This window comes from Chiloscyllium plagiosum, chromosome 34 (assembly GCF_004010195.1).
Source record: "Chiloscyllium plagiosum isolate BGI_BamShark_2017 chromosome 34, ASM401019v2, whole genome shotgun sequence".
Taxonomy (NCBI): Eukaryota; Metazoa; Chordata; class Chondrichthyes; order Orectolobiformes; family Hemiscylliidae; genus Chiloscyllium; species Chiloscyllium plagiosum.
The window spans coordinates 28,872,645-28,887,350 of NC_057743.1; the positions used below are offsets into that span (position 1 = coordinate 28,872,645).

The 14,706-nt window shown below is 40.2% G+C and overlaps 1 protein-coding gene across 3 annotated transcripts in view; it reads right to left on the bottom strand.

Annotated features, from left to right (window-relative positions):
* Positions 1 to 14,706, bottom strand: part of prkcz (protein kinase C, zeta) — a 413,579-nt gene that overhangs the window by 29,094 nt on the left and 369,779 nt on the right. For all 3 annotated transcript variants that reach the window (XM_043676028.1, XM_043676026.1, XM_043676025.1), the window contains exon 17: positions 10,293 to 10,408. In XM_043676028.1, the coding sequence (XP_043531963.1) occupies positions 10,293 to 10,408 (116 nt within the window). The remainder of the gene's footprint in view (positions 1 to 10,292; positions 10,409 to 14,706) is intronic.

The following is a 14,706-nucleotide window of genomic DNA, read 5'->3' on the forward strand; positions in this document are numbered from 1 at the left end:
GGGGTGTGTAAAAATATCTCTAAACAGGTTGATGAGAAAAATGGGTTTTAAAAAAAAGGGTGAGAACTAGGGCCCTCTTGTGGCACAGTGGCAGTCTTCCTACCCCTGAACTTGGAGGCCTAGGTTCAAATCCCACCTGCTTCAAAGGTGGGCAATAATATCTCTGAACAGGAGTTTTAGAAAAACAGGTTAAATAAAAAAAAACTGGATGTCACCTGGCTGCAAATATGGGAATTATCGATCAGTATATTCTGAAGCTAAGAGTGCTGAAAGAAAACCCTTACCAGAAAAGAATAACCTACCGTTTAACCTTTGGTGTTGAAACTACATACCAGTTTAGAATTTGAAGGGGCATTGGATAAGAAAGTTCATGAACTTTAACCTTCACACAGTAGATTTAGATTGAAGCATAAGGAGCATACTGGATTCCATTAACAACCAGTTTTCTTTCCGCAGAAACATTTTGCAGAATAATAAAGCTTAACTCCAGTAATCCTCTCTTCCCCTCAAAACTTTTTCTAGGTTGTTAAAACCCAAGCTTGGTGTCACAAGACTCTAAGAAATAGGAACAGGAGTAGTCTGTTTGGCCCCCGAGCATGCTCTGTCATTCAGTAGGATCATCCACCATCTTACTTTCCCTCATAATCCTTGATTCCTTTGTGGATCAAGAATCTACCTTTCTCAGCCTTAAATATACTCAAGGACTATATCCCACAGCTCTCTGTGGTAAGCACTTTCGAAGTCTCACAACCCTCAGAGAAGAAATTCCTCATGTCAGGCTTAAACGGGCAAGATGATGGATTGTGAAGGCTAAAAGGCCGAGATTTGACGGAAACCACTCAAACTAAATCCCAAGAAACTGAAATAGGCCCTTAAATAGTCCACCCCGGCATTTGGCAGTCCTGTGGCCACTTCTAATCTGCACAGATGGCAGATCTTGCCTTTTATTCCCACACTCCAACCTCCAAAAAGTAAACATTGGATCTGACAAATTTTCAAAAAGTGTGGTGGTGAGTTATGCAAAGAAAATTACCAACACCGAAGGTGAAAATGCCTGTTCACGCGGCAAAATATTCTATGAAACCACTTTCTCTTATTTTACATCACACAGAAGACATTTTATAGATGTGTTGTTCTAAAATTAATGCTTTCAAAACCAAAATCTTTGAAGGGCTTATGCCTGAAACGTAGACTCTCCTGCTTCTTGGTTGCTTGCCGACCTGCTCTGCTTTTCCAGTGTCACACTTTTTGACTCTGATCTCCAGCATGTGCTGTCCTCACTTTCTCCTCCATCTGACAAATTGTACCTGATATAACACACCGGATCAGAGTGGTGCGTTTCCTGACTTGAGAACAATAATCTAGACCAGTGTTTTTTTTAAATGAATGAAACTGGATGGGTGGTGGAAGAAAAAGCCACACATTATATTTTGATCTATATCAGTTTACTTTGTTCCAACAAGTCTTACGTGCTGAATAAACCACACAATGATATCAGGTCAAAGTTAGCAAGACCCCATTGTGGTCTACTGTATATTGTTGACACATTATACCAAGTTGTTTGTCAATAGGTAGCTAAACAACCTTTTATCCCTTGAATGTGTGCCTGTTCTTCCACAAAATCTCAGTTTTGGCTGAGCTGTTTAGAGACGCCCACTGAATAAAGACAGGATGCCTAGGATTCAGGGAGGGAAGGTTATGCCAGGCTGTTTTCAATCATCTCCAAGACTCCAGTTATATTGGCATTAATAATCATCAGAACATCATCTAACAAAGATTTTAGTTGTCTTCTGTGTGATGTCAAATAAGAGAAAGTGTTTCATAGAATATTTTGCCACTTGAACAGGCACTTTTACCATCTGTGCTGGTAATTTTCTTTGCATAACTCACCTTAAACTAATTCCACTATCCTGGTTACTTTCTTTACCATACTCATTTTGCCAAATTAAAAAAAGCCCCTTTTAAAAATAACACATTCTCATTCAATAAAGGTCTATAAAAGTTTTTCTAATCTGTTCTTTCATTCTTTTTATCATTATTTTAAATTTCAGCTTTGTTACCAGCTTTCTAATCAATAAAAAACTTTTTACTTTATGCTGAACAGATAAACGTGATCACTATTCTGCCTTCTGGTTAAATAGCTATCAGCGTTACTCAGAATTTAACATTACATGTATACAGGAGAAAGGTGATTACTACCAGAACCACAAGTCTTGGTATACAAGAGGTTGGGTTAAAATGATTTTATTCACATCTCCGCTTTCTTGGTGCCATTTTGAGTCGAGGAATTTTATCCATGTCAAAAGATGACAAACTATTTCAGAATGCTTGGGCCATACATTGGTAATGTGACATGTTTGACATTTGTATTAAATTGCCAAGAGGATAAATAGCGCTGTAGTTGGAATGCATTTCTTTTTCTGTCCTAAATCAGATACCAAATAACATACGTTTACTCAATATATTAGCATACTTAGTGGGGAAACTTGTTCCTTGACTTTTTAATCAAAAAAATCTGTCAGAGGATTGACTAGTCAATAAGGAATGCTGGAAGAAATTTCAGACTTTTTTCAAAAATATCTCTCTCTATTCAGGACAAGGACAAGTGGTTCAATTCAACTTGAGCAGGATCTTAGAAGTGAATGTGGTTAGTGCTTTGTTCATCTGCCAAGTGAGGATATCTGTGAAATAAAGGTCAATCTGCTTCCTGTATATCATTAAACAGAGAAGCAATCTGTAGACCATCGAGCTGTTTTTTGATGTGTACAACTTCTATAGCAATGCCACGACTAAAAACCATAAAGAACATTTTTGGTGAAGCTTTTCATTAACCCTCTTGTGGAATTGGATAAGCTTTTAGCTTCAGTATACTAATCCAGATAAATGTATATTATACTTAATGAGAATTCTGAGAGAGTTATGAGGAATAACAGTGCTAGAGAAATAAATATTTTACTATTTTGCAGCCAAAAGAACTATATTTGCTATAGGTCAGGCCAAATGTGATAAAGTTCACCTTGGGAAATGTAAAAAGGGCAAGGAAAACTGAAGAGCTGTATATTTGCCCTTTTGGGCTTGTTTCTTCTAAAGGACAAAGCATTGCCCCCAAACTGCTCAATTCCTGGGCCTCTTGTGGCACAGCGGTAATGTCCCTACCTCTGGGCCTGAAGACTTGAATTCACGTCTCTCCTGCTCCAGAGATGTGTCATAGCATATCTGACCAGATTGCTTTCTAAAAAAAAATCTAAAAATTATAAAAAAACTACTTATTTCCTTTACTGGTTACAGTTAACATTCATTGTCATAATTGGAGTCAGCCATTACATTCCAGTGTTTTTCCTTCAAAATGAATCATTAATCAGAAACCAGTTCATTTCATGGCTGAATATTTAAAAATGAATATTTTATGATCAACAGAAGGAATGCACTGATAGTCAATCCCCCCCACTCCACAAGTTACAGCTTTGGTATACATATTATAATTTAATCATCAAACTAACCAAATGCTTCCCTTTAGTAGTTTACCCCTCAAACCAGAGCTGCTTTAGGTGCAATGTGCTGAAGTCAAATCATGACAACATAGGACAGGCTCAGTGGACAACCTCATCTTTTCAAAGCCTGTTTGTTATATGTTCATGGAAGTATTTATTCAAACAAGTTAAACATTTCCCCAGGTACTTAGGAATGATTTTATTAAACAGGTAATTTTGCAGCTCCTAAACTAAATCACCAGTGAGTCCTTATGAGAGTGACATTAAGATATTATTTGGGTTCCCTTTGTTACCCAAATGGATGTCAGCTACCATACTTGCAGTCTTTGCTAATGTGACTTAAAAAGATTTCTTTGTCACTCTTTTGCATCCACCAAATCATCATCCTTTTCCTATCATCTCAAATCTTCTGTACATTGGACTACATTCTTAACAGTAGGTTTCTTCTCTCTCAGCAGATTGTGGCCTGTGACAATATTATCCCTGAAATAATTTTCCAGTTGTTCAAACTCTCAGGATTGAGCTGTCGGCATCAGTGCAGTAACATATCGACCAACGGTTTCCCTCTCCTCGAGCTGGAAAGCTAAACCAATGCTGTTCATTATAAAAATCAATATGGAGTTGAAAGTGCAAATCTTCAAGGGCTTCAGAAACTCGCCAGTATAGATTTTCTGCTTGTGAGTGAAATCAAAGCTGCAATCGTTTGGAGAATACTTTTATTCCCTCCAGCTCTGATAGCGGTATTTCAAGATACTCAATTTTCATTATGTTGCTATGTTTATAGTCTTGCCACTGAGTGGAAGAAATTCCAGTTTTGTCAAATGATCTTTCATTTCCTTTGCAGCAATGAGTGGAATCTGCACAACCATTCTGACTCAAAGTTGCAGATTTGTAAAAACCCTTTTCCTTGCTGACTCTCATAACAGCTTTGAAGATTCACACCTTTTCAGCTTCACCAATTTCACACCATGTATTTTAATGGTTCCCACAGACTGCGCACAAGGCATTTACAGTAGAGGTGATACACTGTTTGATACATCAAGCCAATCAGTATACTAAGGGAAACACTGCATTTTTATGAAGAACCATGTGGCAGACTCGGATAATATTTTTGTTGTTTGTCTAACATGTACCACCAAGGGCATTAATTCTCAAGATTATTTGGATCTTTCAATAATGCACCAAAGCAGTTTTGTCAATCACAAATTCTATCTTGAAGAACTATTGAGCTAGTTAGGCTCAGGTATCAGATTAACACATCCACTAAATCTGACAGTTGTATCTTCTTGGAGCTAGTCTGACCCTCTCCCTGAAAGAGCAGGTACATTAACAGTGAGGGAGTCAGCGTACTGAACATTTTCCAGCTGAAGATTGGATCCAAGATTGGGTCTTGCAATTTAACGTTAAATGATACTGCCTGTGTGGGGGAGCAAAGCAGATAGATGGAATGAAAATATAGACGACACATATTTAATTGTGCTATTATCAAAACTTTTTTGGCAACAGCATCTAAAAATCTGAGTAAAGACCTTGTTCACGTTGTGCTGACTGTGTGCTTTTTGTTTAGTTATTTTGATGACTTTAGCATTTTTAGTGGGCTCAGGAAAATGCAAACAAGGATTTTGTGAAGCATAAGTTGGAAGAATTCCATTAGAGCTGATAAAGCAGTAAGTGTTTTGAGAGTTTTTGTTTCTGAAATTATATGTGGCACTTCCTTTAAATTGTCGATCTTTCAATCATCATCATCCACAAAAGGTAGTGTCTTTCCAACTATTAGCATTAAAAGTTAGATAAAACTATAATGAATGAATATCTTTCCTTCTCTGACTCTTGCTGGAGTATGGTCCCAAAGGTACTGGCAGTCTGTTAGCTTGATGGGAGACACTGTCCTGCAGTTATTGGCAGTCACCATTAATTTGCTGGGCATCATTGCACTGTGTTGCAGTCCCCATTACCTTGCTGAATTGGCCATTATTATTGGGTGAGGCTAGGCAATCAGAATTTTAAAAATGCTTGTTCAAACATGAGACCTAATGTTTGAACGACAACATGAACAATTATTTGCTCCCTAATCTGTGCTGTTGATGCAATTAAGCAGATAATCACTGAGCTAATCGAAGTTTGAAAATCAAGCTTGGCATTCTTTGGTCTTGGCTTTAATCTTCATGAAGTAGTCCACTATCTTTTACATAATTTTCTTGACAAAACTAGATAATGAACAGGAATGGGAACTTTGGCTCATTTTCCCTTTCATAATGGAGGGGTGCCAAAGCCAACTATTGGCTATCTTCTGTGTGGGGTTCAGTTAGTCTGGCATGCAGGGAAACAAAACTGGGACTTTATAGATCTGAATTCTCCAACTACTCTGAATAAATTGCTGAATCAGTATTTTTGTAAACTAATATAAATTTCACATGAGCATGCTTAATCACCATCTTCAGCTTCCTTATACCGTGGGCTCAGCAATCTATCCAAACCAGTTCTCAGGCCATGCCTTTTAAACAGAACGCTCAGTGCGGGAGGTTGATTAAATGTTAACAATAATTACTGGATTTCTAATCAAGTATGCTGATGTGAAACTTTCCAATTGGCAAAACTCATTTCACACTTGGAAATGTTAAATTTGCGATGAGCAACTGCAGATTACACGTTTGCTCTGTTAGAACAATGAGATTTAAAATAAAGCCATTCATCACTTAAGGGTGACCCCAGTCTCCTAGAGGATGGGACCCAAATTTTCCAAACTTTCTCTAGAATTTTGCAAGGTCTGAAGAAACTGGTATATAGCAAACATCACTCTATTAATCAAGAAAGGAGGAGATAAAGTAGGAAACTACAAGCTGATAAGCCTAATATTTGTTTTAGAAAATACTAGAATCTATTAATATAGATTTTGTAGCTGGATTCTTGGAACATCTTAATGCAATTAGGCAGAGCTAATACTGTTTTGAGAAAGGGAAATCGTGTTTGACTAATTTAGTAAAGCTCTTTGTGAAGCAACAAGCAACATAGATAAAGGTAAACTACCTTTGATTTCCAAAAAGTATTTGACAAAGTTCCACATCAAAGGTTAATATGTAAAATAAGATGTCAGTGTAGCAGGTAATATATTTAGCCCAGTTAGAGGACTAGTTGGCTAGTGGAAAGCAGAGGGTGAGCATAAATGGATAATTTTCTAGTGGGCAAGATGTGCCATGTGGTGTGCCATAGAGATCAATGTTGGGGGCCTCAATTATTTACAATTTATATCCATAACTTCGAAGGAATTGAATGTACGGTTGTTTAATTTGTTGATGTTGTCAGGAGGATATAAGAAGTATGCAAAGAGATATAAGATAGTTTAGTTGAGTTGGCAACAAAAACTTGCAGGAGAAAGGACTGCAGATGCTGGAGATCAGAGTTGAAAAGTGTGGTGCTTAGCCTGCTGGACCAACTTTCCTCATTCCTGAAGAAGGGCTAATGCCCGAAACGTCGATTCTCCTGTTCCCGAGATACTGCCTGACCTGCTGCGCTTTTCCAGCAACATATTTCCATTTCTGGAAAAGCACAGCCAGTCAGGCAGCATCCGAGGAGCAGGAGAGTCGATGTTTTGAGCATAAGCCCATCATCAGGAATGAGGCTTATAGCCCAAGGGGGCAGAGAGATAAATAGGAGGGATTTGGGGCTGGGGGGGGGAAGGTAGCTGAGAATGCAGTCGATGAAGTTGGGGGTGAAGGTGATAGATCGAAGAGGAGGGTGGAGCGGACAGGTGGTAAGGAAGAGGGACAGGTAGCACAGTTCATGAGGGCAATGCAGAGTCGGAAGGTTGGATCTGGGATAAGGTGGGGAAAGGGGATATGAGGAAACTGGTGAAATCCACATTGATCCTGTGTGGTTGGAGGGTCCCAAAGTGGAAGATGAGGTGCTCTTCTTCCAGGCATTGGGTGGTTAGGGTTTAGTGGTGGAGGAGGCCCAGGACTTGCATGTCCTTGGCAATGCGGGAGGGGTAGTTGGACCCATGCACTAAACAATCCCACTGCCCAAAAGTGGATTTCACCAGTTTCCTCATTTTCCCTCCCCCACACCTTATCCTAGATCCAACCTTCCAACTTGCCACCGTCCTCTTGAACTGTCCTACCTGTCCATCTTCCTTCCCACCTTTCCACTCCGACCCCCATCTAGATCCACCTATCGTATTCCCAGCTACCTTCCCCCCCAACCCTACCCCCTCCCATTTATCTCAACCTCCTTGGGCCACAAGCCTCATTCGTGATGGAGGTCTTATGCTTGAAACGCCAATTCTGCTCCTTGGATGCTGCCTGCACAGCTGTGCTTTTCCAGCACTACACTCTTCGGAAAAAAATACTGGCAGATGAAATATAGTAGCTTGTCTACTTTGGCAAGAGGAATAGAAAAGCTGCATATTACTTAAATGGAGAAGGACTGCAAAACTCTTAAGCACAGAAAGATCTCTAGAAGTGCCACTGCTACATGAATCACAAAAATAATTAGTATGCAGATACAAATGATGAGGAAGGCAAATGGAATGTTTGTTATAAGGGGAATGGAATATAGAAGTAGGGATATTATGATAGACATTGTTATAGAGGCATGATATTAAGGTCTCACTCCGTTTGAGATTCTAAGCTGTCCTACCCAGTAAACTACAAAGCATCAGCATCACGAGTAGTTTGCTTAGATCCTTCTCACTATTAACCCTCTCATGGGTGGCACGGTGGCTCAGTGGTTAGCACTGCTGCCTCACAGCGCCAGGGACCCGGGTTCAATTCCCGCCTCGGGCAACTGTCTGTGTGGAGTTTGCACATTCTCCCTGTGTCTGCGTGGGTTTCCTCCGAGTGCTCCGGCTTCCCCCCCACAGTCCAAAGATGTACAGGTTAGGTGAATTGGCCAAGCTAAATTGTCCATAGTGTTAGGTAAAGGGGAAAATGTAGGGGAATGGGTCTGGGTGGGTTGCTCCTCAGAGGGTCAGTATGGACTTGTTGGGCCGAAGGGCCTGTTTCCACACTGTAAGTAATCTAATCTAATCTAATGTAATCTAACTGAACACAAAGTTTCCTACGTTGAAGGAATTAAAATCGGGAATATGCAGGAGGCTAGAACTGGAGGAATGTAGATATCATTCAGTGCTTAAGGACTGAAGAATGTTAGGTCTGAATGCTTTTGAAAACAAGGATGGAAATTTTAAAAATGAAGCATTGCTTGAATGGTTGTCGCTGCAGGCCAGCAAGTAGATAATTCCAGCATTTGCAGTTTTTTGTATTTGAACATCTGCCGTTTTTTTTTGTCTCTAATCAAGTTTGTTCCACTGCGAAATCTCTTCAAAGGATGCCAACTATGAAGAAGTCCTCTGCCATTCCAGCATCTGCAGTTTTTTTTGTCTCTCAGCATGTAGATAATAGCAGGGATAATAATTGAACTGAATTAAGTGGAAAGTGAGGACTGCGGACGCTGGAGATTAGAGTTGAGAGCATGGTGCTGGAAAAGCACAATTGGTCAGGCAGCATCCGAGAAGCAGGAAAATCAATGTTTCAGGCAAAAGCTCTTAATCAGGAAAAAGGGCTTTTGCCTGAAACTTTGATTTTTCTGCTGCACGGATGCTGCCTGACCTGCTGTGCATTGCCAGCACCACACTCTCGACTGTAGTAAGTGTGAGTTAAGACACAGATTGCAGAGCTTTGAAGATCTTAGCCTTATGCAGGGTGGAAGATGAAAGGCTGGTTAAGAGCGCATTGAAATAGTTAAGTCTGGAAGTAAGAAACATGAATAAAGATTTCAGTAGCAGATGAGCCAAGGTAGGGACAGACTCGGACGATGTTATCGAAGTGGAAATAGATGGTCTTTGCAGCAAACAGCAGAATTATATAAATTTTCAGATAATTAATTCAACACAACAATGACAAATAAACAGCACACACACACACATATACCTAAGCAGTATCATGCCTCAGCTTTGATTCTTTTGACCATTGTGCTTTTTCTCTGGTTCAACACTTTACTGACAGTTGAATAAAAAAAAACGACACAAGAGGGCTAACTAATAACTGAACTGTTCAACGAGTTTGATCCCAGAAGGCCCATTAGTGTTACAGATCCATGGCAATGGTTGAAGCAACTAGGATATTTTTCTGGCTGCATTACAGTACTGAAAATTATTAGGTATCAGGTAGCAAGATATTAAACCTGAAGAAAGTGTTAAAGATTCAAATTAAATATTGAGATTAGTTTAATTATATCTTAAAATAAAAGCATTGCTTTGACATATCTATGTTCCCCAAGATTAGAGAGACTTGAATCTCAATTTGTTACAATTCAAATCCCAAATATCAACTGCTCATGTGTATTGAAAATCAAAATTTACCTGCGCAATGTTATGGAAAATACAATACTTAACTTAAACTGTTGATCTTTCTAGGAAGGGGTAATATAAGTAATATGAGCAGTAAAGAAGCTGAAAAAAGAATGATTACCATATGCTCCAAGAAGCATGTCACATACACTTTTATGGAAATTAATTGCAGAAGATAAGCTATAAGCATATCGATCTGCTGAAGTCCTATCATCCATGATTATTTTTAGAATGTTATCACATCAAACAGCTGTGTTCTACAAACTTATACCCAAATTACATTTTTTATTTATAGTTTACTAATTTAAGAAAATTCTGTGAATCAGAATAGTATTTTTTGTGTGTGGCACAATGACATGCAACATTTCAATTAAAATACATGCAATTCTGAAGCTCCCAAAAGGCAATAAGTAGTGTGTAAAGTTGGAAAATCTTAAATATTCAGAGAAACTCACTCATCATCTGGTGTAAGCTGCACAGGTTCACTTGTAAACTGAGTGTCGAAGTTTTCCAGGCCGTAGTCATCTGTGATCTGTGGTTTAAATGGAGGAGTCACCTGCTTCTTTTCCAACTGAAGAAGAAAAAGAGCCATTCAGAACTAGTTACACAGATCAAAGGAATGTGGAAAAAATAAGTCCATTTATAATACAAGTTACAATACCTTTTTCAGTACAATGTAAAACACACTTGTAGGATATGGAGGTTTAACATCACCAGCTTTGATGAACAATGTCAACATATTTGGCATTCTTTCATTAAAAAAAGAAAATTTTTAAAAATGGAGAATGAGAAAAAATAATCACCAAAGTCCTCCAGAAGACAAGAAACTATAGGACAGTTATCCTGACCTCTGTTGTTGATAAGATTTCAGAGTCCATTATCAAGGATAAGATTGCAGGGTACTTGGAAGTGCATGGTAAAAAATAACTGAGTAAGCAGCTTCATCAAGGAGTGGTAATGCCTGATTAATCCATTAGAATTCTTTCAGGTCGTAATGAGCAATTTCAACAAAGAAGAGCTAGTGGACACTGGATTTCCAGAAGGCCTTTGACAAGGTGCTGTACAGGAGGCTGCTAAATCAGTTAAGAGCCCATGATGTTAGGGGCAAGATACTGGCATGGATAGAGGACATGGCTGCCTGGCAGAAGGCAGAGGGTGGGGATAAAAGGGACTTTATCCACATCCTTGCCATCCCTTCCTATTCATATGCCTTTTAAATATTGTAATTGTACTCGCCTCTGGCATGCACCATTCTCTGCATGAAAAGTTGCCCCTTATGTTCCTTTTAAATCTTTCGCCTCACCTTAAACTTACGTCCGCTAGTTTTGGAAACCACCACTCCAGGGAAAAGACCTTGGCTATTCATCCTATCTATGCTGCTCATGATTTTGTAAACCTCTGTAAGGTCACCCTTTGGCCTCCAATGCTCCAGGTAAAATAGCCCCAGCCTCTTCAGCCACTCTCTATATCTCAAACCTTCCAACTCTGGCAGCATCCTTGTAAATCTTTTCTGAACCCTTTCAGGTTCACAACATCCTTTCTATAACAGGGAGACCAGAACTGAACACAGCATTCCAAAAGTGGTCTAACCAATGTCCTGTACAGCCTCAACATGATCTCCCAACTCCTATACAATGCACTGACCAGTAAGGCAAGAATATCAAATACCTTCTTCACTGGCCCATATCCCTCCAAACCCTTCCTATTCATATACCCATCTAAATGCCTCTTAAATGTTGCAATTGTACCAGCCTCCACCATGTCCTCTGGCAGCTCATTCCATACACGTATCACTCTCTGCGTGAAAAAGTTGCCCCTTAGGTCTCTTTTTTATATCTTTCCTCTCTCACCCTAAACCTATGCCCTCTAGTTCTGGAATCCCAATCCCAGGGAAAAGACTTTGTCTATTTATCCTATCCATGCTCCTCATAATTTTGTAAACTTCTATAAGGTCACCCCTCAGACTCCACTCCAGGGAAAACAGCCCCACCTGTTCAGCCTCTCCCTATAGCTCAAATCCTCCAACCCTGGCAACATCTTGTAAATCTTTTCTGAACCCCTTCAAGTTTCACAACATCTTTCCGATAGGAAGGAGACCAGAATTGCACACAATATTCCAACAGTGGCCTAACCAATGTCCTGTATAGCTGCAATATGACCTTCCAACTCCTGTACTCAATAAATGAAAGCATACCAAATGCCTTCTTCCCTATCCTATCTACCTGCGACTCCACTTTCAAGGAACTATGAACCTGCACTCCAAGGTCTTACGGTTTGGCATCACTCCCTAGGACCTTACCATTAAATGTCTAAGTCCTGGTCTAATTTGCCTTTCCAAAATGCAGCACCTCACATTTATTTAAATTAAACTCCATCTGCCACCCCTCAGCCCATTGGCCCATGTGATCTAGGCCCATTGCACTTCTGAGGTAATCTTCTGCCCTGTCCATCACACCAATTTTAGGGTCACCTGCACTAAGCCTTCTATGTTCATATCCAAATCATGTTTATAAGTGTATATGATAGTGACAAAAAGCAGTGAACCCAGAACCAATCCTTCTGGCACACTGCTGGTCACAAGTCTCCAGTCTGAAAAGCAACTCTCCACCACCCCTCTGTCTCTTACCTTCAAGGCCAGTTCTGTATCCAAATGGCTAGTTCTCCCTGTATTCCATGTGATCAAACTACTCTACCATGTGGAATCTTGTCGAACATCTTACTGAAGTCCACCTAGATGACGGCCACTGCTCTGTCTACATCAATCCTCTTTGTCACTTCTTCTAAAATCTCAATCAAGTTTTGAGACACGATTTCCCATGCAAAAAGCCATGTTGACTATCCATAAACAGTCCTAGCCTTTTCAAATACATGTAAATCCTGTCCCTCAGGATCCCCTCCAGCAACTTGCCCAACACCGACGTCAGGCTCACTGGTCTATAGTTCCTTAGCTTTTCGTTTCCACCTTTCTTAAATAGTGGCAACACGTTAACCAACCTCCATTCTTCCAGCACTTCACCTGTGTCTATCAATAATACAGATATTTCAGCAAGGGGCCCAACAATCACTTTCCTAGCTTCCCACAGAGTTCTAGGGTAGACCTGATCAGGTTCTGGGGTTTTATCCGCCCTTCTGTGCTTTAAGATGTTCAACACCTCCTCCTCTGTAATATGCACATTTTTCAAGATGTCGCTATTTACTTCCCCAAGTTCTCTATCTTCTGTATCATTCTCCACAGTAAACACTGATGTAAAATATTCAGTTAGTATCTCCCTATCTCCTGTGGTTCCACACGTGGTCTTGCTGATCTTCGAAGGGCTTATTCTCTCCCCAGTTACTCTTTTGTCCCTAATGTATTTGTAGAATCTCTTTGGATTCTCCATAATCAAGAATGGGCAGAGAAGTGGCAGATGGGATACAACGTAGGAAAATGTGAGGTTATGCACTTTGGTAGGAAGAATAGAGGCATAGAGTATTTGCTAAACAGGGAAAGGCTTTGAAAATCTAAAGCAAAAAGGAACTTAGGAGTCCTAGTTCAGGATTCTCTTAAGGTTAACATTGAAGCTCAGGTCTGAAAATGTGTTGCTGGAAAAGCGCAGCAGGTCAGGCAGCATCCAGGGAACAGGAGAATTGATGTTTCGGGCATAAGCCCTTCTTCAGGAATGAAGAAGGGCTTATGCCCGAAATGTCGATTCTCCTGTTCCCTGGATGCTGCCTGACCTGCTGCGCTTTTCCAGCAACACATTTTCAGCTCTGATCTCCAGCATCTGCAGACCTCACTTTCTCCCCATTGAAGCTCAGGTGGCAGTTAAGCAAGCAAATGCAATGTTAGCAGTCATTTCAAGAGGGCTGGAACACAAGGGCAGAGATGTACTGTTGATACTGTGTAAGGGTCTGGTCAGACTACATTTGGATTATTTAGCTAAGTTTTGAGCCTTGTTCTGCGCTGTATTGTTCTATGTTCTATTTGGTGATTTTCTTTAATCTCCTGAAACTGAACCAGATGGGTATTTATTCTGTCATAGAACATAGGCATTACTGGCTTTGCCACTATTTAATGTCCATCCTTAAGTGCCCAGAGGGTGTTCAAAAGTCAACCACATCATTGTGAATCGAAAGTCATATGATGGCCAGACCAAGTAATGGTGGCAAATTTTCTTCCCTAAAAGATGATGAGTGAACCAGATAGGTATTTATGACAATTAACATCGTTGCCATTAGGTCAGTTCTTTTTTTAAAAACTGAATTCAAATTTCAATATGGGATTCAAATCCATGTCCCCAGAGCATTATCCCACCATTAACACATTGCTACTATGATACAGCCTCTCCCTTTCTGGGACCAGAGCTTCTCCATATTAACGCTGTTGCCAACCAAAATTTAAGACCATAAGACATAGGAGCGGAAGTAAGGCCATTCGGCCCATCGAGTCCACTCCGCCATTCAATCATGGCTGATGGGCATTTCAACTCCACTTACCCGCATTCTCCCCGTAGCCCTTAATTCCTTGTGGCATCAAGAATTTATCAATTTCTGCCTTGAAGACATTTAGCGTCCCGGCCTCCACTGCACTCTGTGGCAATGAATTCCACAGGCCCACCACTCTCTGGCTGAAGAAATGTCTCCGCATTTCCGTTCTGAATTTAACCCCTCTAATTCTAAGGCTGTGTCCACGGGTCCTAGTCTCCTCACCTAATGGAAACAATTTCCTAGCGTCCACCATCTCCAAGCCATGTATTATCTTGTAAGTTTCTATTAAATCTTCCCTTAATCTTCTAAACTCCAATGAATACAATCCCAGGATCCTCAGCCGTTCCACATATGTTAGACCTACCATTCCAGGGATCATCCGTGTAAATCTCCGCTGGACAC